At 53.0% G+C, this 22946-nt stretch overlaps 1 protein-coding gene across 4 annotated transcripts; it reads right to left on the bottom strand.

The window, feature by feature from the left end:
* Positions 1–556: 556 nt before the first annotated feature.
* RNASET2 (ribonuclease T2) lies at positions 557–22448 on the bottom strand. Of its 4 annotated transcripts, none has more exons than XM_081038230.1 (10): positions 20962–21074; positions 20621–20771; positions 18613–18673; positions 15329–15384; positions 14104–14161; positions 10883–10953; positions 7415–7528; positions 4413–4458; positions 3018–3092; positions 557–2060 (listed from the first exon to the last, which is right to left on the bottom strand). In XM_081038230.1, exons 2-10 carry the CDS (start codon positions 20707–20709, stop codon positions 1869–1871), a joined length of 762 nt encoding a protein of 253 aa, XP_080894356.1. In that variant the 5' UTR covers positions 20710–20771; positions 20962–21074; the 3' UTR covers positions 557–1868. The 4 variants fall into 4 exon arrangements, with proteins under 4 accessions (XP_080894356.1, XP_080894357.1, XP_080894358.1 ...); XM_081038231.1 differs by lacking the exon at positions 20962–21074 and adding an exon at positions 21858–22444 and having other exon boundaries at positions 558–2060; XM_081038232.1 differs by lacking the exons at positions 20621–20771; positions 20962–21074 and adding an exon at positions 21858–22448 and having other exon boundaries at positions 558–2060.
* Between the last annotated feature and the right edge of the window lie 498 nt (positions 22449–22946).

The following is a 22946-nucleotide window of genomic DNA, read 5'->3' as shown; positions in this document are numbered from 1 at the left end:
TCAGAGGGAGCAGCCCTGGCCACGCCTGAGTCTGTCAGACTTCCAGCCTTCACACAGTGAAAGAACCCACTCCTGGTGTTTTAAGCCACCCTGTTTGTGGTGATTAGTCACGGCAGCGCCAAGGACACACAAAAAGCCTTAGTGATTCACCCTGCAAGGAACTAAAATCAGGATTTCCTCTGATGAGGAATTCAGTACTTTTTAAAATCTTTATGGTATTGGAATCAATCATAGCTACTTGTTAGCTAACGATAGTTACAAAACATGAAAAGGGAAACTTTGTTCCTAACAATATCATCTTTCAGAGTCATTCAATTTACAGCAATCCCCCCTCATCTATGGTTTTGTTTTCTGCAGCTTCAGTTACCCACAATCAACCATGGTCTGAAATATTAAATGAAAAATTCCAGAAATAAATGATCCATGTTACAAACTGCTCACCATTCTGAGTAGTGTGATGAAATCTCATGCTGTCCCACTCCGTCCCACCCAGGGTGTGGGCCACCGCTTTGTCCCATGTCTCCACGCTGTACACATGTACATACGAGATAGTTTTCAGAGATAGACCACATAACTTTTATTACAGTATATTGTTCTGTTGTATTATTAGCTAGTTGTTAATTTCTCACTGTGCCAAATTTATAAATTAACCTTTATCTTGGGTAGAAATGCAATGGGAAAACAGTATATGTAAGGTGCAACATTATCCGTGGTTTCAGGGTCTTGGATCGTGTCCCCTGCAGATGAGGGCGGACGATTGTAATAGGTTTTTTAAGATAGGATTATTTTGAAAATATGGTTGTTCTGAGGATTAAATAAATTGGTATTTTAAAGCACACAGACCAATGCCTCACAAATAGTTCTATTTTAAGTGTTTATTAAATAAAATAGATAGGACAACCTGATTTAGACAAACAGATGAGCCGTATTTTAACCCCCACAGCTAAAAACATTAAAAAAGGGCGAAGACCAGGGAGAAATAATGCTAAGAGGCCGTTTTAACACAGCCTGGGAGTCCGCCAGGTGTCCCCGTTTTACAAGCCAAGTCCCACTGCCGCAGGTGAGGACAGGTTGCAGCAGCCCCGAGGCTGGGCTCTCAGCATCTGCAAAAGCCCCCTCATCATCCAACAGGAAGGGCTGCACGGGGCCACATCTCATCAATATTTCTAAGGACGGACTTACCAGCAGCCCAGGCCACCTTCTGACAGAAAGCACGGGAAACCTGTATAAACTGACCTGCAGGTTTTGTTCTGCAAGGCACCATCTACTGCCTGGACAGGAAGCCCCCTGGCACTCTGTGAAGCACCCACATTTCCTCCGGCAAGAGAAGAATCCTGAGCCATCCTCAGAGCACCTCACTTGGAGGACCAGCGCCCTCAGAGAGCACGCCTGTGCCCACACCAGGCCACAGAGGAAGACACTCGTTCACAGGTGACCGTGTTTTGTCACCCCTGGCTTTGTGGAACAATGAGAACTGTCAACCCTGAGGCAGGAAGCAGAGACACTCTCCAGCTTGAGAGCAGGTCCCAAGATGCCCCCGCCGCCCCCACCTCCAGACCAAGAAGACAGCTTCCTGAGGAAACTGGCGGGAGTTGTCCTGAGTCCGTGCCATCTGCCCAAACACCCAGGTGCCTGCCTTGTCTTCCAAAGATGCCAGAGATTAATAAGGAGAAAAAAAAGAAAACCTAAGCTTTATTCCATGTTCTACAAAAATCAACTCACAGACCGGAAGTGAAAAGCAAAACAAAACAGGCTGACATTATAGGAAGTTGTAAGAACGTGATTTCACATTGGAGTTGCCCTTTGAAAAGCAATGCTTTGTGAATTTCTCTTGCTGTTCAAAACAGAGTATTTCCAAACTGTGGACATCAGTGGTTGGTCTCCTGGGGAGGGGGGTAAAAGACGGGGCCATCCTCGCAGACCTGCAGGTTCATGGCCGCCCCTGCCAGCCGTGCTCCCTGCCCGACAGCCACAGGCTCCCCAGGCTCCGTACAGTTTCGCAGCTGCAGGCCCTTGGTGAAGCACAGCTCGATCTGACCGATGGTCTGTACCTCCTCACCCTAAAGACGGGCAATAGAAGACAGGTTAGGATTCAGAGCTGGGATTACGGTCACAGCTGTACGACCATCATGACTGACCCCGAACAACAGGCAGCTGCGACCGGGGGTCTGGGCTCCAGGAACAAGCTCCTTCCTTAATGCTGAGCTGGGCGAGGGGCCCAAAGCGCCCGCTCTGATGCCAGGTCCCAACCCAGAGGCTTTTGTGCTAGCCTGACGGCTGTGTGTGAAGCGCTTTCACCTTGGAAATCTACACAGCCAGAGAGGTGTGCAGACACAACCACACGCGTGGCACACGTCGCGATCCCGGAGAGGACAGGCTCCTACAGACACACAGGTGGAGAGCATCCTGCCGCCGAAAGAACTGAGTCTCCATCAGCTGGCAGAGCAAACCACAGCTTATGTGTAGTTGGACAGGTAACCCCAGCTGATGTCACTAAGCCTGGCAATGTGAACATCTCCACCTCTGAAATGTTGACTACAGAAGCATCCCACTTCCCACTCCACTGGCCCTTCCAGAAAGGTGCCTTCGTGGGAGGGCAAATCGGGAGAGAGCAAACCCTGTCCTAGCATGGCGGCAAAGGACAGCCTGCTATTTCAACACACACAGCACACACCCCGCACATGCCCGAGTGCAAATGCACACATATGCACACACAGCACGCGCCCAGTGTATGTGCCTGTGCAAATGCACACATATGTACACATAGCACACACCCAGAGCATGCCCATGTGCAAATGCAGACGTATGCACACACGTGCACACACGTGCACACACAGCACATGCCCATATGCAAATACACATGTGCACACACAGCACATGCTTAGGGCATTCCCACGTGCAACTGCACACACGTACACACGCATGCAACTCCACCCTAGGAACTCCACAGAGAACACAGCTGCCAGGAAAGGGGACTTGTCTTCTCCGTAAAGACGGGATAAGGCAGCACATCTGACCTGCTTTGGCAGAAGACACTGGATCTTAGGCATGACTCCATATAAGCCAGCTAGGGCATCTTTGATATCCGCAACCTGAAATTCAATAAAGTACTTTAGAAATGAAACTTCAACAGAGAAAATCGAAGAGCTCTCTATTCAGACAGGACAGATGCTGAAAACGAGCCCCACCTCCACCCACCCGCCATCACTCACTTTCTCTTCTCTATGCACTCTTCTGTCTACACCCAGAGCCTGGGTGCCAGCTGCAAAGCAGAAAATCTGCTGATGGTAAATCACACCAGCTGTCACAGGCTAGCACCTACCTGCCTCGGTTAGGCGTTGCGCTAGCTCTGATACCTGACAGTGCCTCCAGCACAGAGAAGCTCAAGAACACTTGCTGTCATTGTCACTTTTATTACCATTGGAATTGGTTCTCTGCATGTCAAGTCCAGGAAACAGTGTAACACACATTCCCCTTATCTACTTGAACGTGTCCCGATGAGGGCCGAAGGGCTCAAACACACACTCTCATGGCTTTCTGGAAAGGGGGTCATAGGGCAGCCGATGCTGTCCCCAAGGTCACCGTCCCCCACCTCTACACTCCATGCAGGGAGGGAAATAGGCTGCCAGCTGAGCGCAGACACCACAGACCAGGACAGAAGGGCATGGATTTCAACACTGTCAAGACACCTCAGATGCTTCCGTCTCCGGCCACGATGCCAGAACCACAGGGTTACTCTCAGAGACTAAACTTTTGCATCCACACCTGTGATAAATATAGAAACTATCTCCAGAATCTGATATGCTTCTCTAAAGCGAGTTAGCAAGCTTCTCCAGTAAAGGGCTAGAGAGTATGTCAGGTTCTGCAGGTCACGCAGTGTCTCTGCTGGACGGCTCCTCAGGCAGGTACCACAGACAACAGATCGGAAAAGGGCAGGCGTGGCCAATGCGACACCACTTAGAAAACAGGCTGCCCTGAGCTGAAAACAGCTACCTTTTGTGTATGCTTACTAGCCAATAAGATCTGGTCATGCTTAAGTTTCTATAGTTTTATCATAAAAACAAAAATAATAGTTTCATCAAAGAAACAAAAACAAATTGCATGTTTCTCCCTCAAAAATAGAAAACTGAATGCTTTCCAAACTTATTCCACCTGCCCTGTCCGAACCTGAAACACATCTGTGTGCTTCAAAAATCACTGCTTTAGTAATTTCCAGTCCATACCCACTGGGCACAGGAAAACAAAATTGAAACAAAACCTATTTAGAAATGTAACAGTCATGTAGGAAGGGAGCTTGTTTGGGTCGCTGTAACACCCACGTGCAGCTAGCGCACAGGCTGAAGTGACAGTTGTGTTGCCAGGTGTCCCTGGTTACAAGAGGCATTTGACAAGAAGCTGAAAGCAAAACTTACCTGATAGTAATTGCCAGAAGGGATTATCCCCAGTTTCTGCAGCATGCTAAAAGGAAAAAACAGGAGCTGTAGAACGAAGCTAGGTGTCCTTCATTGTTCCTTTCAAACATCACATTGCACAGTAAAAATTAAGACACTCCTAAAAGTGAGTGCTTTCTTCCAGTCCTTTGGGCAGTAAATCTGTTAACAAGGACAGTGAATAAGGGCTCCCGCACCCCAGGCCCCACTGAGCAGGCTCTCTCCAGGCCCTGGACCCTCTGGTGTCGTGTCCAGACAGCCACCAGCAGCTGAAGTCGGGGCGTGCACTGCCACCCACTGGCCACCCCCCAGAGTTTGTATTCTAGGCAATTTGGATTCTAGGCTCATCCTGAGAAGGCATTTGGCCAAGTCTTTAAATGCGTTTACCACCTGCAGCCTGGAGGCGTTCCCTAAAGCAGCTGCAACCTGCTCTGGCGAGTCCTACCGAAGTACCAAGTGCTTCACTTACTACATTATGGAGGTATATCAGAGAATTCTTAGCTTCCAAATTCCAGACAACTACTTCAGCCTCATGCCGCCCCTCGGGTGACAGCCACAGGGCAGACGTGGGCCCGCGGGCTGCCTCTCTGGGCGCGGACGTCCTTGGGCAGTGAGTGACGACAGCCTGGGAAAACAAGCCTGCCCAGGACACGTCTTCAGCCATGACTTCCGACAACCATATACTGTTAACACGACAGCTTCTCAAGACAGCTGGTCTCCAGGTCTGGGCTGTGGTACGCCTGCAGCCAGCGGGGGTGGGGGGGTGGGTGAGGGTCCTTGAAGCCCCTAAACAAACTTGCCCACTGTCTGACCTTGTGTTGTCAGCATGGGATAAACTCCAGATTTCAAAGACTTTGTGACCCAAGAGGCAAGATTTCTCAAATTTTTGTACTTACTACAAGTTGTAGTGATAATGTTTTAGATATGTTGGATTAAACAAAATATAAAGTTAACCTGTTTGTTTTTGCTATTTTACATGAGGCTACTAGAAAAGTAAAAAGTGCCCACGTGGCTTGCGCCTGACATACCCTGGGCTGCACTATTTAGAACCCTCCTGACAGGTCGAGGAAATAAGGGAGAAATGTTTGGGGAGGACGCCTCTCACCCCAAACAGCGCAGTGTGTTCCCACGGAGCTCAAGCAGGTCGGGTGGCTACCTTCACGTTCTAAAGTGAATAAAAACTCCTGCCTTTTGAAAACTCCTGCCTTTGATAAAGGCTTGCCTCTGAGAAAAAGGTAATCTGTAGTAATGGTTTATGATAGAGAGAAAAAATACAAGGGATTTTGAGGTTGGATGTATGTTAATTTGGGGAGTGCTAAGATTTTAGATTTTCCTTGGAGAAAGTGGGAAGGAATATGATTTCTCTGTAATTGTCCTACTTAGTTTTTGACAAACAGGAGCTCCCCAGTCACGCTTGTCCCTCGGCACACACCATGTCTCCCCCACCCACGGTTGGGCCATGCTAGCTTGCTTGTGAGCATGGGACGTGCCACTGTGCACGTGTGTCCATATGTAAAGCTGCCGAGATTCAAAGGTGTGAACAGAAGTACTTAGTAAAGAGTTGAGATATTTAAATCTTGCAGCAGTATCAACCTCTTCTCCTCCCCCGGGGCTGCAGGCAGCTGGAACTCACACAGCACGAGGTCTGTGCCTGGACATCACGGCTCGCAGTGGACTCCCTCAGTCCTGCTTCTCCCTCCCTGCCCTCTCCGCTGCCCCTGGCACTGGACCCTGTCACTGAGTTCCGTAAGGAAAGGGAAGCGGACGTCACCTACATTCTCGGGCAAGGGAAAGTTTCCACAGGTCCTGCTCTGGCTGTGAGAAAACACGGCTTCCCAGACAAAAACCTAGATAATCACATAATCACACCACACAGGACTGGGACACGCTGCTGTCCCCGCCACGTCCCGAGTCCATGCACTCAGTGCTGCAGATGGAAAAGCTGGAAGGGACTGCAGAGTCTGGGGAGCTCCAGCCATCATCCCACAGCACAGAAAGAGGCCCGAAGAGGAAGAGGGCAACCAAAGGTCCAGCTGGTGGGTCAGGGCACAGCGGGGTCCCGCAAGGGCTCGGTGAGCCGGCCTGTAAACCGTATGTGAGGGGCAGCCCTGCTGTCCCATCCCAGCCATCACAGCAAACGGGACAGTATGTGTGGGACAGCGACGGCCTTGGGGACACCTCCAGACGCCAAGGAGTGGAGCCTCAGCCATCTCCCCGCAGATTTCATTCACAACTGAACAGCAAAGATTCTCCACAGTGCTCTGGCTTGCTCTAACCAACGCACGCCGTATCTTCTCCTGTTCCGGTTCTGAAAACTAGTCAATGGTTTATTATGACCACTCACGTAAGGGAGAGTAAGAAGTCATAGCACCAGAAACGCTGCTCGGTGACGGGCCAGGCCTGACAGATGGGCTGGGCTGGCCCTCAACAGGACAGCTTGGTGGTGGTGTTTACAAGTTTGGCAGCTCATGGGCGGTGACCTGCCCGTCTCCAGGGCTGAGACGAGGGGCAGGCAATGGCAGGGCTGCGCAGGTCTGGGTACGTTCTGAGGCCTCAAGGACCCTCAGCCGCCACCTCTCCTTGCTTGTTGGAGGACCATACGGCAAAGACCCAAAGGGTACTGCTCAGTCCTGAGGAGCCGATGTGCTAAGGCATACTGTTGTCAGAAGTCATGGCTGAAGACGCGCCCAGACAGACTTGTTTCCCAGCTGCCTTCACTCACCATCCAATGACATCTGTGCCCGGAGAGGTAGCCCAAGTGTCCATGTCCACCCTGCGTCCACCCTACACGGCCATCACCCAGAGTGACTTGGGAAAGCCTGGCAGGTCACGCAGATATTAGACGGATCCCACTGGCCATTCACTAGGGTCCCCAGCACCCGAGGCAGGGCTCTGCTGTCATCCCCAGGATGGGGACCGTCACACCTGAGTGTCAGGTGCAGAGGTGACGCACCTGTGTGGAGCAGCAGCCGAGCGTCACCTACCTGTTTAGGGCGAGTCCCTTGTACAGATCCAGACCTTTCCCGAAGTATTTCTTTTGTGAATTGAGAGCGTCCAGCTGGGCCGCACAGGTCCCGTGCTTCTGCCACTCATGCTTCCTGTGGGGAGGTTTACAAAAGTCTAGTTGAAAAGTACTGGAACTAATACGAGGTTCACAGGTTCCCTCCTGGCACAGGGCATTCACCTGCCGGGGACCTCTCACTTCTTGCACCACACAGGAAAAGTAAAAGTCCTTGTTTGTAACCCAGGCCGTGATTTACCGTCACCGTCCGCCCAGGTCTGCACGGCCCACAGCTCCATCGCCTCCTACCATTAACCACAGCGAGGCTGAGAGCAGAGCAAACGCCACGGCTCCCGCACCACCGACACCAGCATTCTCCTGCCAGAGCTGGTGCTCTGCGCAGGGCCTTCCACGCAAGGGTGAGGCAGACGTCACTTCTAAGCAGCTGTCCAGAAAGCCAAGAAATGCCCGAGGCCTAGTCCCCATTTCAGCCTCTGCTCACTATGACAGCCTGTATGGCAGTGGAACCACAGCCAAACCGATGCCTGCAAACACACAGCCATTTGTATCCAAGAAAAATGTTGTTATTGATAATAATCCCCTACATTTATTGCAGATCAAAGTTTTACAAAATGTTTTCACAATCTTCATTCCCACAACTCTGTAATGTGAAAATATCATTGCTGGTTTAGAAATGGGAAACTGAGGCTCGGAGGAGTAGCTAGCTGCCTTACCGAGGGCCACTCGGCCCGGAAGTCCCAGGGCTCGCACTTCAGTGCCATTCTGACCCCACGTTCAAGGACATCCGTGGCGCTGCCACACAATCCTCCCAGTCAGGACTGAGGGTAATTTACAGCCACCTCAGAACGGCCACCAGCCTGTCAATGCAGGCGGTACCACTGGGAGCATGAAACAGGAAATGGCATCAGGTTTCCGGCAGCTTTATCAGCGGCTAACCCATGAGGTGTCCTAAGTGACATCCATGCGCGCTTTCACGAAACACTCGGACGCAAACCATCAGGACACCACCAGCGCACGCTCCCATTCACCAACGCCAGCCAGGGAGCTGTTCTCAATGCCTGCAGGGGCTGGGGGTCAGCCCGTCAGACCCGAGCAAGCCGCGAGGAAGACCACACTTGGTGATTAACCAACGCTCTTCACCTAGAACAGTTTCTAGAATCAGTTATCTGATGACTTCCTCTATTCTGTGGAGCAAGAATGGGAGAGTCTTTCCAATAACTGAAAATGTAACCTGACTTCCAATAACTGAAAATGTAACCTGACTTGTCGGTGTCTTAGTTTCTGCCAAACAGGAACCACTGTCCTGGAGCCTTTCCTTGGGGTGCTGGAGGGGTGGTGAGAGGAAGCCCTCATTTTTACACTCTGCACAAGCAAAAACACTTCCCAGCTCATAATAAATATTCGATGTCAACTATTACTATTTTTGGAGCAGGTTTAACTCAACAGACATTTGGGATAAAAATATATTAAAGTATCAAGATTAATATAATTCAAAACATTTAATCACACATCATTTGAAACTGGACACTTTTCAAGTAACACAGTTGTCAGTTACCAATCAGAAGTGACTATCGTGTGGCCCTCTCAGGGCCCCACCCCTGTCCAGGCAGGGCACAGGAGCAGATGCTGGGATCACCCTCCCGCTATCACCCGGGCCACCTCAGGGATGACAGGAAACTAGGCCCAGGGACCGACAGCCGAGGCCCAGGGCCACCTCGCACAGTGGGGCTGCCTCGCCAAGCTGGGCATGGCCCAACTCCGGTTCTTTTTCTGACAAACCAAAACAACAGACCAAACCCTATGCTGCTGAGGGTTGTGTACGTAGCATTTTTCAATACGGCTCATTTTACTACTAGATTTAATCTCAGGAATGAGCTCAGGGCCTCCACTCTGCATACTCCATTCTTATTTGGATTGAAAACAACAGTTTTCTGACTGACAACAAAGCCGAGGTGGAGAGGACCAGGGATGCCGCCAGCAACTGGAGCAGTAACCGTGATTCGGGTGACCGTGACCCGAATGCATAATTAGGGGACACAGCAACCCACAGCGACCGCCACATGTCCTTTTGTACTTGGGAGCTCAAGAAAGCATAAACATGAATCAGTCTTCACAGTTACCTTTCTCATTTAGAACAAAAATTGTGTGATTTGACTATCCAACCTCAAAAAGTCAACCACTTTGCCTTTATCAAGCACAAAAAAGTGCATAGTTTGCCTGTATTATTTTGATTAAATGTCCAAGGGCCCAGCTCACAGGAGGTCTTCATCTATGCTTGGTGGTTTGTTTTTAAGCCACTGCTCACAAACTTGGCACACTGTAACAACTAGAAATATTGTTTTTGTGTCCTTAGTTACCATATGGTCACGATTTCAAAGTATACTGTGAGGTGCTATAAATGGTTTTCCCTATTTCAGTTTGATAACGCCACCACCCATTTCGAAAGCACTTTCTGGAATCCCAGCTGCACACAGGTGCTAGGGACCCAAACGATCCACCTCTCCACTCTTCACGAGTGGTACTTTTTTGTGTTGAAGGGATTTCAAGCTACAGACCCAGGATTCTCGGGTCCTAAACCGTTTTCCTGCCACTTTCCCGCGAGAGGAACCTCAACCTGAACACCAGTGACCAGGACCACACACTTTATTTTCATTCCATTTTGTTTTCAAAAGCTTTTCTCTAAACTCTTTCCCTGAAAAGTGTACACAAAAGTAGTCTAGGTAAAATTAACTGTTCTGGACAAAATCTGGTTAGTTGTAACCTGAATTATAAATTGCCACATTGGAGTGAGATGAAGAAAATAAAGAATTAGCTTCAGTTAATATAAATAAAAGGAATGTTAATCTTACCTTCTTCAAAAGCAATGATTTTAAAAGCTGTCTTCAATTAAACACAGTATTTTTTTCCTCGGCTCGGCTCTTGCTAAATTGAGAGGTATTTTACACAGACTGAGGACTGAGCCTCAAGTAAAAATCTCACTTTCTCGCCTCCATGGGTCAATTGAAGGAGACCATTAACTATGTCTTAACCATGTCTTCTTTTTTCTGGGTATGTTTCACGATAGCAGGACAATTTCTTTAAGAACTATACTATCCTGTCTGCGTTGGAGTGACAGCTTCTTAGATTTGCAAATATTTGGCTGAGTTAAACCTCAGTAGAGGAAATTTTTAAAATGAAGTAATGAATGAAACAACAGCTCAAAAACAAGTTTATAAAGTAAATTCCACTTGTCCTCATTTTTTATCCATTGGTGAAAGGCACCAAAAATGGCCTCACATATAAAGAGTTGCTCCAGATTAAAGATTGTTCGAACCTCTCAGCCCTGAAGACAGTCCTAGAGTCTGCCACCTGTGCTTCCCAGGTTCCATTCAGAGTGCATGTGTGAGGCTCTCGCCTGCGTCTCAAGGCTTACGAGGGCGGTCAGACTCACCAGAAGGAGCTGCGATTAGCCGACGAGTGGATCACATCAGGCCAGTATATCTTCATATCTTGCAAAAGATCCTACGCATATAAAAAAAGAATGTATGTAAGATCTAACAACCAGAAACCTAGAAGGTAAACTTGACAAACTAATACACTAAAAGAACTGAGCTCTGTTCACTAACAATGCTCAAGTGAGTAAAATGATTCTATGCTTTTTTTGCCCCAAGTGTTACATATCGAAAGAGAAAAAAAGTGCATTTGAAAATACAAGCTCACAGGTGAACGGATAACAAACTGTGGTCCACCCAGACAATGGAATACTATTCAGCTGTAAAAAGAAATAAGCTATCAAGTCATGAAAAGAAAGTGATAGAAGCCAGTCTGAAAAGGCTACACACTGCACGTTCCAGCTATAAGATATTCTGGAAAAGATAAAACTATGGAGACTGTAAAAGGATCCATGCTTGCCAGGAGGTGGAGAGGGGGACGCAGGGATGAACAGACAGAACACAGAGGTTTTAGGGCAGTGAAACTATGTATGATACCGTAATGGTGGGTACAGGTCGTTGTACATTTGTCCAAAACCCACAGAATGTACTACACAAAGAGGGACTCTAATGTAGTCTACAAACTTTAGTTAATAATAAAGTATCAACATTGGTTCATCAATTGTAACAATGTGCCACACTAATGCAAGCCACTTAATTTTTCTAAAGATTTCTAAAACTGCTCTGAAAAGTAACATCGGCTAATTAAAACGAACACCACAAAACGCAGCTCTCCTCCCCACAGAAGAACCCCTGGGGCTGGGCAGTCTGCGCCCCTGCACTCTGCCCGTTAACCTGAACTGAACTGTGTTCCAGTTTACTTTTCACTTTCCAACACCCGCTACACCGAAAGAGAAGGTTGTTACAAAGGTGTACAAGCCAACAGGACGCCGTTTGTCAGACTTGCCACCACGCCCAGTGTGGGGGTCCTGCCGTCAACCCCTCGGTGCTGAGCAGATGCAAGGCCCGGCTCCCCCCTGCCCAGGCAGCCATAGCCTCCTCCTCCCACGGCTGAACGTCTCTCAGGAAGCTGCCTGCGGCGCTCTCTGCATCCCCACGTCCACGGTCTGGCTTCAGCCCCCACTAGCCCTGGGGGAGGATGTGCGGTGACTGGGCAACACATTGCCCGAACTAGGCCACTGTGGTTTGGGACAAATGTTCAGTGGGACACCGTGCTACAAGTAACGCAACACTATCGGAACAAAGCCTGGGTCACGGTCACCTCCCTGTTTTGACAAAGGGCATTTCAGTGCCTTTCACAAGCCTGTTAACGCCCTCAGGATCCGAACCCTCTCCTCCTGGCTGCTCCTGCTCCCCCACTTGCCCACTTATCTCTCCTGCTTTTCAGACACCAGGGCTCCCAGAGGCTTCATACCCACGGTGTGAATTTGGCATCTCTGTGCTGATTAAGTTCACGGCCAGCCCAGACCTCTCTGGGGACACACTCAACCCACCTGGGCTGACATTTCCTGGACACTTCAACACAACTTGTCAATCACACCTCTGCCAAAGCCCAGTCCCCTACCAGTGTCCCCTGTGCCCTGGAAGGAGACTGTCGCCCACCTTCACAAGCTCACAAGCAGTCCTGCCTGACGCGGCCTCTCCAGGCCAGTGAGCCCAAGAGTCTCCTTCCAGGACATCCTCTCTCCTCTCCTTGGGCACAGGCGGCCTCCATGTAGTCAAGCTCCTCACTCCCCACACTGACTCTCAGCACTAACAGACAGGCAAGCAACACCAGCAAGACCCCCCTGGACTTTCACCTCCGGCGGCAATGCTTTGGACTTCGCACTGGGACTTGGGTCAGAAACGATTCTTAACGGGAACACCAGGCTCCACAGCTTCTGGCGCTGAACACTAGCCAGGCTCAGGGCTCACTCACAATGCCTTCCTCCCACTTTCCCCAAAGCTCTGTCCTTTCTACCCCAGGGCCTTTGCACGTGCTGCTTCCGCAGCCTTCCTCCCTTCACCTAGCTGAGGCGGATTGCAGCTCGCACATCACTTCCTCAGAGGAGCCTTGCTCAGTCCCACTGTCCTAAACTCTGGCCAGTTTTCTCTCCAGACACCCAGCTTGTAACCCTGTGTGTGCAGTGACTTCATTAGTGCCCGTCCCCCGACTGAGCTGGTGGGCCAGACGCTGCGTCCGGTTCTGCTCACCATGCGTCTCCAGCCCTAGCACAGCACCTGGCCAACAACAGACACTTAGCACACTGTTACTGAATAAATTCAGTTCTAATTCCACTTATAGGACCGCACAATTTACCCAGAAGCGTCCCTAAGACATTCGGGGAGGTGAAGTGAGTCTGGGAAGAAGTGTGTCTGAGGAGGGAGATGTCACCAGGCTTTGGGGTGTACTGATTCCTAGAGCTGGCCCAGCCTCTTGGGCCGCCTGCCCCAGGCCTCGGAAGGACAAGGTGGAAAACCATGCCTTTTGGCCCAGAGCCTGAGAAGGGTTTAGAACTAATTACTTTGTCCTTCTGGGGGCTGCACATTCCTGGGAAGGACACATCGTCCTAGCAAATCCTGACTCTGCCAGCATCGTCAGGGAGGCCCCAGTGACCTCGGGGACCCTGCCCTCTAAGTACCGGTACCAGTTACCCTGACAGATGACTGGTTATACACAAGGCTTGTTGGCTCTCTGAGGAAAGCTGAGCACATAAATGTGTGTGCGTGAGGCAGGCGTCTCTCCAAGGAGCACTTCCGCTAACACCTCTCGTCATTCCGTCCTGTGAGTTACTTGGTAACACAGGCCCTTGCACTGGTAAGGCTGGCTCGTCACTGCCCCCCAACCCCGTGCCTACTGAAACCTACCCCACCCACAGCCAGAAAGGCCAGCCATGGGTACCACGTGCCTGTTTCCCAAGCCCAGCCGTCTGGAAGTCCCTGACCAGGAGTGACAAGATGGGGGACTGTGGGGCTGGCAGGCGAGAGGCTCCCCCACCCCTCTGTGCTCACGGCCACTTGCACTTCCCAGTGGGTCACTGCCCACGGTTTGGGACCAGGACAGAGGAGCTTAGTTCTTGTGTAATTTGTGGGGCAGTTTAGATACTCATGTATACTAAAGTACCAGGAGTTCAATCCTGGTGAACACATTCGCGATCCCCTCATTTTGCAACATGACTTAGAGGGCACTCGTAGGAAGAAAACACAGGACCTCGTGCAGTGCCTAATTAAAGGGTACTACCTTAATCTCTTCTAAATGGAAGTGCCAGGATCGATTACATTCTTCTCCTTTATCGGGCCTGAAAATTAAAATGAAAATGACAGAGAGAGACAGATTAGTCTTGGTTGGGATGGGTTCCAAACGACACGAGAAAACAATGCAAACACAGAGGAAGACTAATAAACATCCGAGTCCGTTAGGGTTTGCAGCTGGGTCCAAGCAACTGCCCTCCGCAAATCCCTCTCCACAAACATGACAACAGCAGTGTTTCCGCCTCACTAGATGGCGGGAGGATTAAGGGGAGAACATGAACAACGGGCCCAGTGCCTGGTAACGGCAGAGGACGGCCCAGGGGGATCTTTTTACACCATCAAGCATGTTGCCTCATATGTAACTCTGTCCTCACGTGTCAATTCTATATGTGTCTTGAGATGCAGTCTTGAGATGCAGCTTAGCCACGAGGTCACCAATTCTACTCCCTAGACCCCTATTGTGTGTCCACTGTCAACAGCTGGCTCTGACCTAAAACCAGCATGACCCAGAGGGAGGGGAGCGTCACTGCACTGTCATCCCTGCTCACAGATGAGGCAGCAGAAACATCAGAAAACCCCAGAAAACTAGGGTCCCAGAGACCTAAGTGTCCAGTGTCCAGGTCACCGACAAGCTTGGGAGAAGGTGGGATTCCAGGCCGGGTCCCCAGGCCCCAGTTTAATCGCCTCCTGCTACCTGTTTCTGCGGGACACACGTGTGTCAGCAAAGGCTGGACGGGCCTCCTCTCATCCCAGCAGTGGGACAGGACGATCCCTTTGATGGGACAAGCTACTGTGCACACTAACGCTACGAAGACATGTGCAAGTAACAAAATAGTAAAGAGAATACAGGCAAAACCAGAAAAATAACTGGGCGTCTGCGAAGTGTGCACGATAGTAGAAAAAAACCTATATACACACATTTATGTATTGCCCCAAAAGAACATGAGGAAATTAAAATTTAGTGATGCTAAAATATACCCAGAATCCTTACGTGCATATTAAACTAGACTGTTTCTGTTCTATCAAAAGAGAACAACAGAATTAGCGTTATTTTCAAAAGACTAAAGATATTTTTAAATGAGGATCTAGTCTAATGAATAAACTATAGGGTCCAGTAAAATAATATTAAAACCAACTCCTAACAGAGTCACAGGGATAAACGTGCGCCCAGACTGGAGCTCGAGTCTCCAGTTCCCAGCGCACTGAGTGCTTGCCATAATCCGTGTATTGTCCAGTAATCCGGGGGATATCTGCAGTCATTTTCAACTTCCTAGGGAGCAAAGACACAAAGAAAATATTTGGGTCGTGGCTTATTTAAATTCATCTAGCAACCTAATTTTCTTTTGACACGCATCAGTGACATACAGCACAGGACCAAACAAAATAAATCCCGTGTTAATTTACAGTAAACCCATCTGGCGGTACGTTCATGGGGAAACTACGCAGGGCCAGGTGTTCTATTTGTAATGAGGAGACCATTCTTTAATCTAAATAACAGAATTAAAAACATTTGTTAGCTCTTTTTGTATATGCTCAGAAATTAAGTAAATCTGCTGGGAACACTCATACTTGCCCATGAATAATCTTATCGTATAACCATAAATAAATGTTTGAGAAGACTCATGGTAAACTGCTAGACTCAAGTTTGTTCAGGCACCAACTTCAAATACATCAGTGACATATAAAGCATTGAAAATTTGGCGCCATTAAAATGCCAAGGTGAGATTAAGAGAATGTACTTAACAACAGAGATAAAATCAGAGATAAAAATCTCAGTCTAACACTTTTTAGGGACCTCCAAATTGTTCAGCTAAAATGGAGTTTTCCCCAAATAAACAATCATTAAGAAACAGATTTTCACTTTCAAATCCCCGTGGTGAATGCACAGATAAAAAGCAGACGTTGGTGGTGAGCAGCATGTGAGACGGCATGCCACATTCTCGCCCCCTTCCTCTGCTATCACTGTGTGAAGGGAGGCAGCTTCTTTCCATGGTTGCTCTGGACATGAGGGTCTGGTGGGTGACTGAAATACCTGATGTCAGGAGGCTACAGAGTAACAAGGCAGAAGAGCAGGTGACAAAGTGCGGGACCAGAGCCACAGGTCCCAGATGTCACCTCTACCAACACGCCCGTTTCATCCCTAAGAAACCACAAGCAGAAGCAGGCGAGTCATTTCCCACAGTGCTCGGCTAGTGAGGGGCAAAGCCAGGACTCAGGGCTCAGCGTGGGTCTTCTGCCGGCTCTTCGTCCAGGGTCTTGGAGGTGCCTTTACGGGGTGACTGGGGCCAAGGGTCGCTCTTTCATGGGCAGCAAGTATTCACCTGCTCCTGGCAGGCGCCTGAGGCGTGGTGCTGAGCACAACACAGCTGTCCCAGAAGCCGCGGTGCCCACATCACTCATGGGGAAAGGCGCCCAGACGCCCGGTGCCCAGGGGACACCTTGACCTTGTCTGACTAACAGAACCTCTGCCATGGACTCTGGATTGAAATTAATTCCCTAACAATGACACTGCACTGGTAATTCATTTTTTAATCTCATTTCTAAAGCCTCAGGCAGGAAGGCACTTCCCTGCATACTTGCATCAGCACACAGGCACACCCACGTTGTGTCACATAAATGCTTCGCCTACCTAAGGACCGTGTCCCACACCCGGAAAGACAGAGCCTTCAGCGGTACCCAAGACAGGAGCTTCCAGGCATAGGTCCTGCCTGCACGAAGCAGGGGCTGCCGCAGTTCCTAACTGCCCGGGGGCCAGGTTTCCAACAAAACTGAACACGGGGACAGGCAACTGCACTCGCCTCGTCCAGGGCCACTCTGTCCCAGAGGAGGGACAGCGATGGAGGGAGAAGGGGACAGGAAGTTGCAGAGAGAACGAGAGCAGAATGGCCTCACACAGTCAGTGCACATTTTAGAAATGAGTTTCCACCTCGAGAGTATAATTTGGTGAGACTAACAAGTGAAATTTCATTTTCACTTGTCAACAGAAAAATAAATCAGTGAGGAGTGGGAACGAATGCCATGGTTACGGAACGCTGGAGGACAACCAGTCTGAGTGCTCCAAACGGCTGACAAGCCAAAACTACCCAGCAATCACAGGCTGCTTCCAGCTCAGAAATTAAAAGACCTCTTCTGATTTCTTGAGTGAAAATATCAGAAGCACTGTCAGTAAAATTAGGGATAGCCCAGCAATATGATGAAACCACGTGAGAACTGGAATGCATACCAGCTGTACAAACTGCCCAAAAGTCGGGTGAGCAGGGGCAGAGCCTATAGGGAGCAGGCTGAGGCAGAGCCCCCCCACTGAGCCAGGGTCCCCTCCACCTCAGGCAGCCCCTCCACTGAGCCAGGTCCGCTCCATCTCAGGCAGCGCCTCCACTGAGCCAGGTCCCCTCCATCTCAGGCAGCGCCTCCACTGAGCCAGGGTCCCCTCCATCTCAGGCAGCGCCTCCACTGAGCCAGGTCCCCTCCATCTCAGGCAGCGCCTCCACTGAGCCAGGTCCCCTCCATCTCAGGCAGCGCCTCCACTGAGCCAGGGTCCCCTCCATCTCAGGCAGCGCCTCCACTGAGCCAGGGTCCCCTCCATCTCAGGCAGCGCCTCCACTGAGCCAGGGTCCCCTCCATCTCAGGCAGCGCCTCCACTGAGCCAGGGTCCCCTCCATCTCAGGCAGCGCCTCCACTGAGGGTCCCTGTCTCAGGCAGCACCCCTACAGTGACACAGGGCTCCCTCCAGCTGACTGCTCCACGAGAGCCTCAGTAGTGACACTCTAAAAGGGCACAGGATGAGACAGAGACACAGACAGACCAACCCGCAGGGGAAAGCAGAGCCAAGGAGGCAGGGAACTGCATCAGCTCCCATCCTCTCTTGGGAGACATTGAATAAGACTCGCAATAACACAGGGAGAAGGCAAGTAGGTGCCTGTGGGGGGTCAAATGTGTCCCCCAGAAGTTATGCTGAAGTCCTGACCCTCAATATCTGTGAATGTGACCTTATTTGGAAATAGGGTCAAATGTCATCAAGGTAAGGTGAGGTCAGACTGGATTGGGGAGACCCCAAATCCAATCTCTGGGCTTCTTACAGCAGCAGAGACACAAAATGGACAGCAGCATGGGAAGATGGAGCAGAGACTGGAGTGACATGTTTAGCAGCCATGCAACAGCAGGAGCGAGGCAAAGGCCTTCCAGAAGTGCCTGAGCCTGTCACCCTCTTAGCTTCAGACTCAGTCTCCAGAGCCGCGGGGACGACATCTTTGACATTCGGAGTCACCCAGTTTGTGGTGCTGTGTCACGGTCCCCAGGAGCCTAACACAGGGCCCTCCTGGAGAAAGTGTCCTGAGGGAAGGGCCCGCTGTGTGGGAGCAGCTCGCTACGCCCACACCTGGCAGGACAAGGGCAGGCCGCAAGACTGTCAGCCAGAGACACTCCGGGAGAAAGCATCACATAAACCAGCTCTTTACGGCTTCCCCTGATCAAAGCATTCAGCGGAGGCTGACACACTCACCTTGCACACTGTTGTAGGCCAGTGATGGACCATGATCAGTTTCTGCCACTCTTGGTCGCCACTGTTAAAAGACAAGGAACTCATTTTTCAATAACTTTTTTAAAGTAACAAAAAAAACTCATCCATCCATCCATCTATTCACGCCATCCTTCATTCAAGAAACTCTGAGTGCCTGTGACAGGCCAGACACTACTACGGGAGAAGTGCAACACCCTGAGCGCAGGGCGAGTCCCATCTCCTGAGGCGCACGGGCCTGTGCGGGAGTAAAGCACATTCCTGGCGTCTGACAGTGAGACGTGGTGAGCACTGTGCCTGAGGAAGCAACAGACATGGCGGGGGACGGGGGGGCTGACGTTTATTTAGAATGGGAGCCAGGCGGTCCTGCGGGCAGAGACCTGCAGTGAGGGAACAAGCCGCCGAGTGCCTTAGCGGCACTGGTGAAACCCACAGGCCCTGAACACGGGACTGTGTGGCCGTCCATTTGGCAGCAAACAGGACCTGCACTAGCCGGCGGAGCTCCAGACAGCACCCACTCGGTGTGAAGCGTCCCTTGTCTGCAGAGGCCACCTCTGATCCCCAGGCGCTCCTTCAGACCCGGGCTCTGTCTAGACCTGGCTGGGACTCCCCCATAGGGGACAGCGGAGTTGTGTCACACTGGGAACTCTCAGCAGGAAGCACCAGGAGGCAGAAAGGGCTGCCTGCGAAAGCACTGACAGTACAGATGGAAAGCAGCAGCAACGGAGTACGGAGTACGCAAGCAGAGGCGTCATTCGGGGACCTCTGAGGCAAGAGTCACAAGTAAAAGAGAACTAAGTCCTTGCACGTTCGCTTTTGTAAATAAGTGAGCACTGCTGAGTAAGTACAGAACTCACAACACCTGAAACTTGCTTTTAACTAGGAAATACTGATGCAAATGCTCAATACAAGAGAGAGGAACCACAGCAGGGGAATTGCAGCGGGGGAAGTGTTAGAAGCTTCCACCGCCCCCAGGTGCAAAAACCTGGTTTTACACAGAACACGGAGGCTGGAAGCTTAGGCCACCGCCAGGAGACGCGACCACCAATCACTGTCCCTGACAATAAAACTATCAAGACTCAGAATGTCCGTCTGTAACACAATGTCCACCTGCAACCCAAGCAAAAGGCATGTGGGGGCAGAGAAGCCGGCCCCCAAAGCACGGCCCCGCTGAGCAGAGGACGAGGCCCCTCCCCGGACCTGTGCAGCCCTGCGGGCCCAGGGGTCAGCCGTGTGTGCCGCAGGCCCTGCTCAGGAGCTTGTCCAGTTCAATCAGGCGCCCGAACGGGGCGGGGTGGGGGGGTGGCACACACTGCAGCCTGGTCTGCAGGTCCCACTGACTGATGACTCGGGGTCCGGCGGGGTTTCTACAGGGTCTACGTCCAGGAACTGATGTAAGGGCGGGCGCTGTTTTCATTTCTACTTTGCAGATGAGCAAACTGCCACCCAGAGTCCCCAGGTCCCTACATCCGACAGCGGCTCACACTCAGCCCGCACAGCACACCCGCTCCGCGACACACTCCTGACACGAGGGGCAAGACGTAAGTGAGGGACGAAGCTCTTCTTCAGGAAGTGGCTTTCCGGGGAAACTGAAACACAGTGTTACCTTTCAAAGCACACGACACAGCAGCAACGGTTTAGTTAAAACGTCCGTTGAAACGGTAAACGCCACCCTTCCCCACTCCTAGCACAGACGCGCATGAAACCCTCTAGCAGGTCGGCCATTAACCAAACGCGACGGAAGGACACAACGCGCGTCTGGGATTCAAGGCTGGTTCCTGTACCACGTGAAGGAGCCCCACAGCCCTGCCCGTCGGCCCTCCTTCCTCAGCTGCGGGAAGAAATGACGGGCCGCCGAGGAGGGCAGGGGGGCTGGCTCGGGACCCCACACCGGGCTCCACGCCCAGCCGCCTCCGCCCGGCGGACCTCAGAGCCCGCGCCGCGCGCCGCCCCGCCCGGGGATGCGGCCCGACCCGACCGGCCCCGGGCGCACCTCCTCCAGCGCCCGTGCGCGCAGCACAGGAGCCCGAACGCCAGGCAGACGCAGCCCAGGAGCGCGCGGCCGGGGGCTGCAGGCTTCATGGCGCCGCACACACGCTTCCGGAGCTCGCGGGCCCCGCTGTCCAGCGCCGGCCCCGCTGTCCCTGAAAATGGACACGGTTCCTTCAGCCAGTCGGTGCGCGGGCCCGGAGGAGCGCGGGCGGCGCCTTCAACCCGCCCACCGGGAGGCTCCAGCCCGCCAGGGCCCCGCCCCGCGCCCGCCGTCCCGAGTGGGCCCCGGGCCTCGCCCGCAGACCACCCGGCGCCCCAGCGCCGCCGGGCCCGCGGCCTCACCGGAGCCCGCCAGACGCGCCCTGCGCTCCGCCCCGCACCAAAGGGCTCCGAGAGTTTCCGCCTCTGGGCGCCGCACACCGCGCGCCCAGCCCCAGACCCGCCCCCGCAGGCGGACACGCCCCCGACGCCGGAGGTCGCAGGCCCAGCCCCAGACACGCCCCCGCATGCGGACACGCCCCCGACGCCGGAGGTCGCAGGCCCAGCCCCAGACCCGCCCCCGCATGCGGACACGCCCCCGACGCCGGACGCCGAGACCCCGGACACGCCCCCGCAGGCGGACACGCCCCCGACGCCGCACACCGCGCGCCCAGCCCCAGACCCGCCCCCGCATGCGGACACGCCCCCGACGTCGGACACCGTGCGCCCAGTCCCAGACCCGCCCCCGCATGCGGACACGCCCCCGACGCCGCACACCGCGCGTCCAGCCCCAGACCCGCCCCCGCATGCGGACACGCCCCCGACGCCGGACGCCGAGACCCCGGACACGCCCCCGCAGGCGGACACGCCCCCGACGCCGCACACCGCGCGTCCAGCCCCAGACCCGCCCCCGCATGCGGACACGCCCCCGACGCCGGACGCCGTGCGCCCAACCCCAGACCCGCCCCCGCAGGCGGACACGCCCCCGACGCCGGACGCCGTGCGCCCATCCCCAGACACGCCCCCGCAGGCGGACACGCCCCCGACGCCGGAGGTCGCAGGCCCATCCCCAGACCCGCCCCCGCAGGCGGACACGCCCCCGACGCCGGACGCCGAGGCCCCGGACACGCCCCCAGCCCGGAGCACGCGCCCCCGCCCCGGGTTCTCCTTTTTGTCCTTTGTCCCGCGGAGAAGGCTTGCTTCTCAAGCTGGTCCTGCCTCCCTCCCGCCCCGCACCCACGAGGTAGACCTAGAGACACCTTCTCCGACGTCCTCGGTGTCCCGTCACCTCCTCCCCGGCGGACAGCGTTGCTTGCTCGGCCGGGCTGGTACTTAAAGGAGCTCGGACCGTCCCGGTCCGCAGGCCGAGTGTCACCGCCCCCTGAGCGCCCCGCTGCGGGGCCCGTGGGAGCAGCAGCCTTCCGTCCGCATCAGGGTGCTCCGTGCAGGCCCAGGACCACGGAGGGCGCCCCGGCACCGCCCCCGTCCTGCCGTCCGGGGCGTCGTCCCCAGGGTCCCGACCGGGCAGCACTGCGGACGTGGCAGGAGAGGCCGGACTGTCAGCCCTGAGCCTGACGCCCGTGTGAGGTCGCTGAAGGTCAGCTCTCGGACACCTCGACTGACACCAGAGCCACGTGTGCAAGGAAGCAACTCAATGTGTGCTGGCCGGCACCTGCAGACGGAGAGACTGGCGACAAGGGAAACGCCACCGACAGCTACCGGCTGCAGCAGGCCGCGTCTCCGTGCACACGGTGCAGCCCTGCCAGCACAGCCCCCGCGAGACCCTCCTCCCCTCCCTCGGGGCTGCAGGTCTCCTCCAGACGCGCAGGGGCTGCAGAGGTCTGTTGTCTGAGCAGGCGCGGTCCTTTCCCAGCTGACCTATCACCCATCAGCCTTCTTTGAGAACAGTCAGGTGGAAAAGCAAGCCTGGGAGCGAACCTGCCACCGACCAGGCGCGAACGTCCTTGGGCCTCAGAACCAGGGAGGTGCAACTGATGTAAATGGTGTGAGATCTGCCGGCAGTTTCTGAGTGCAGGTCGGGATCGAAGAATGGAAACACAGACGAGGAGAGGCAAAGAGTTTTAAAAAGAGGACAGTTTATTGAAAGCAAAGGGTCAGAGCTCTGGAGCGGGAGGGGGACCCGAATGGGGTGCCCCACGACTGAGGCAAAAGCTCTTACTTTCATACCTTCCCTTGCCTGCTTGGGGAAGGGGGCTGGAGCCTTCTAGTGGAATTTATCTATTAGGTTTGTCCTGTGTGCTCATCCTGAAGACATTAATGAACCAACCCATTCCTACCTATCAGATCTGCTTCTTTGTCCGGCCAAAAGGGATTTGAGATAATTTGTT

The sequence above is a fragment of the Rhinolophus hipposideros genome (assembly GCF_964194185.1).
Source record: "Rhinolophus hipposideros genome assembly, chromosome: 3".
NCBI lineage: Eukaryota > Metazoa > Chordata > Mammalia > Chiroptera > Rhinolophidae > Rhinolophus > Rhinolophus hipposideros.
This window is presented reverse-complemented; position numbering and strand designations above follow the sequence as displayed.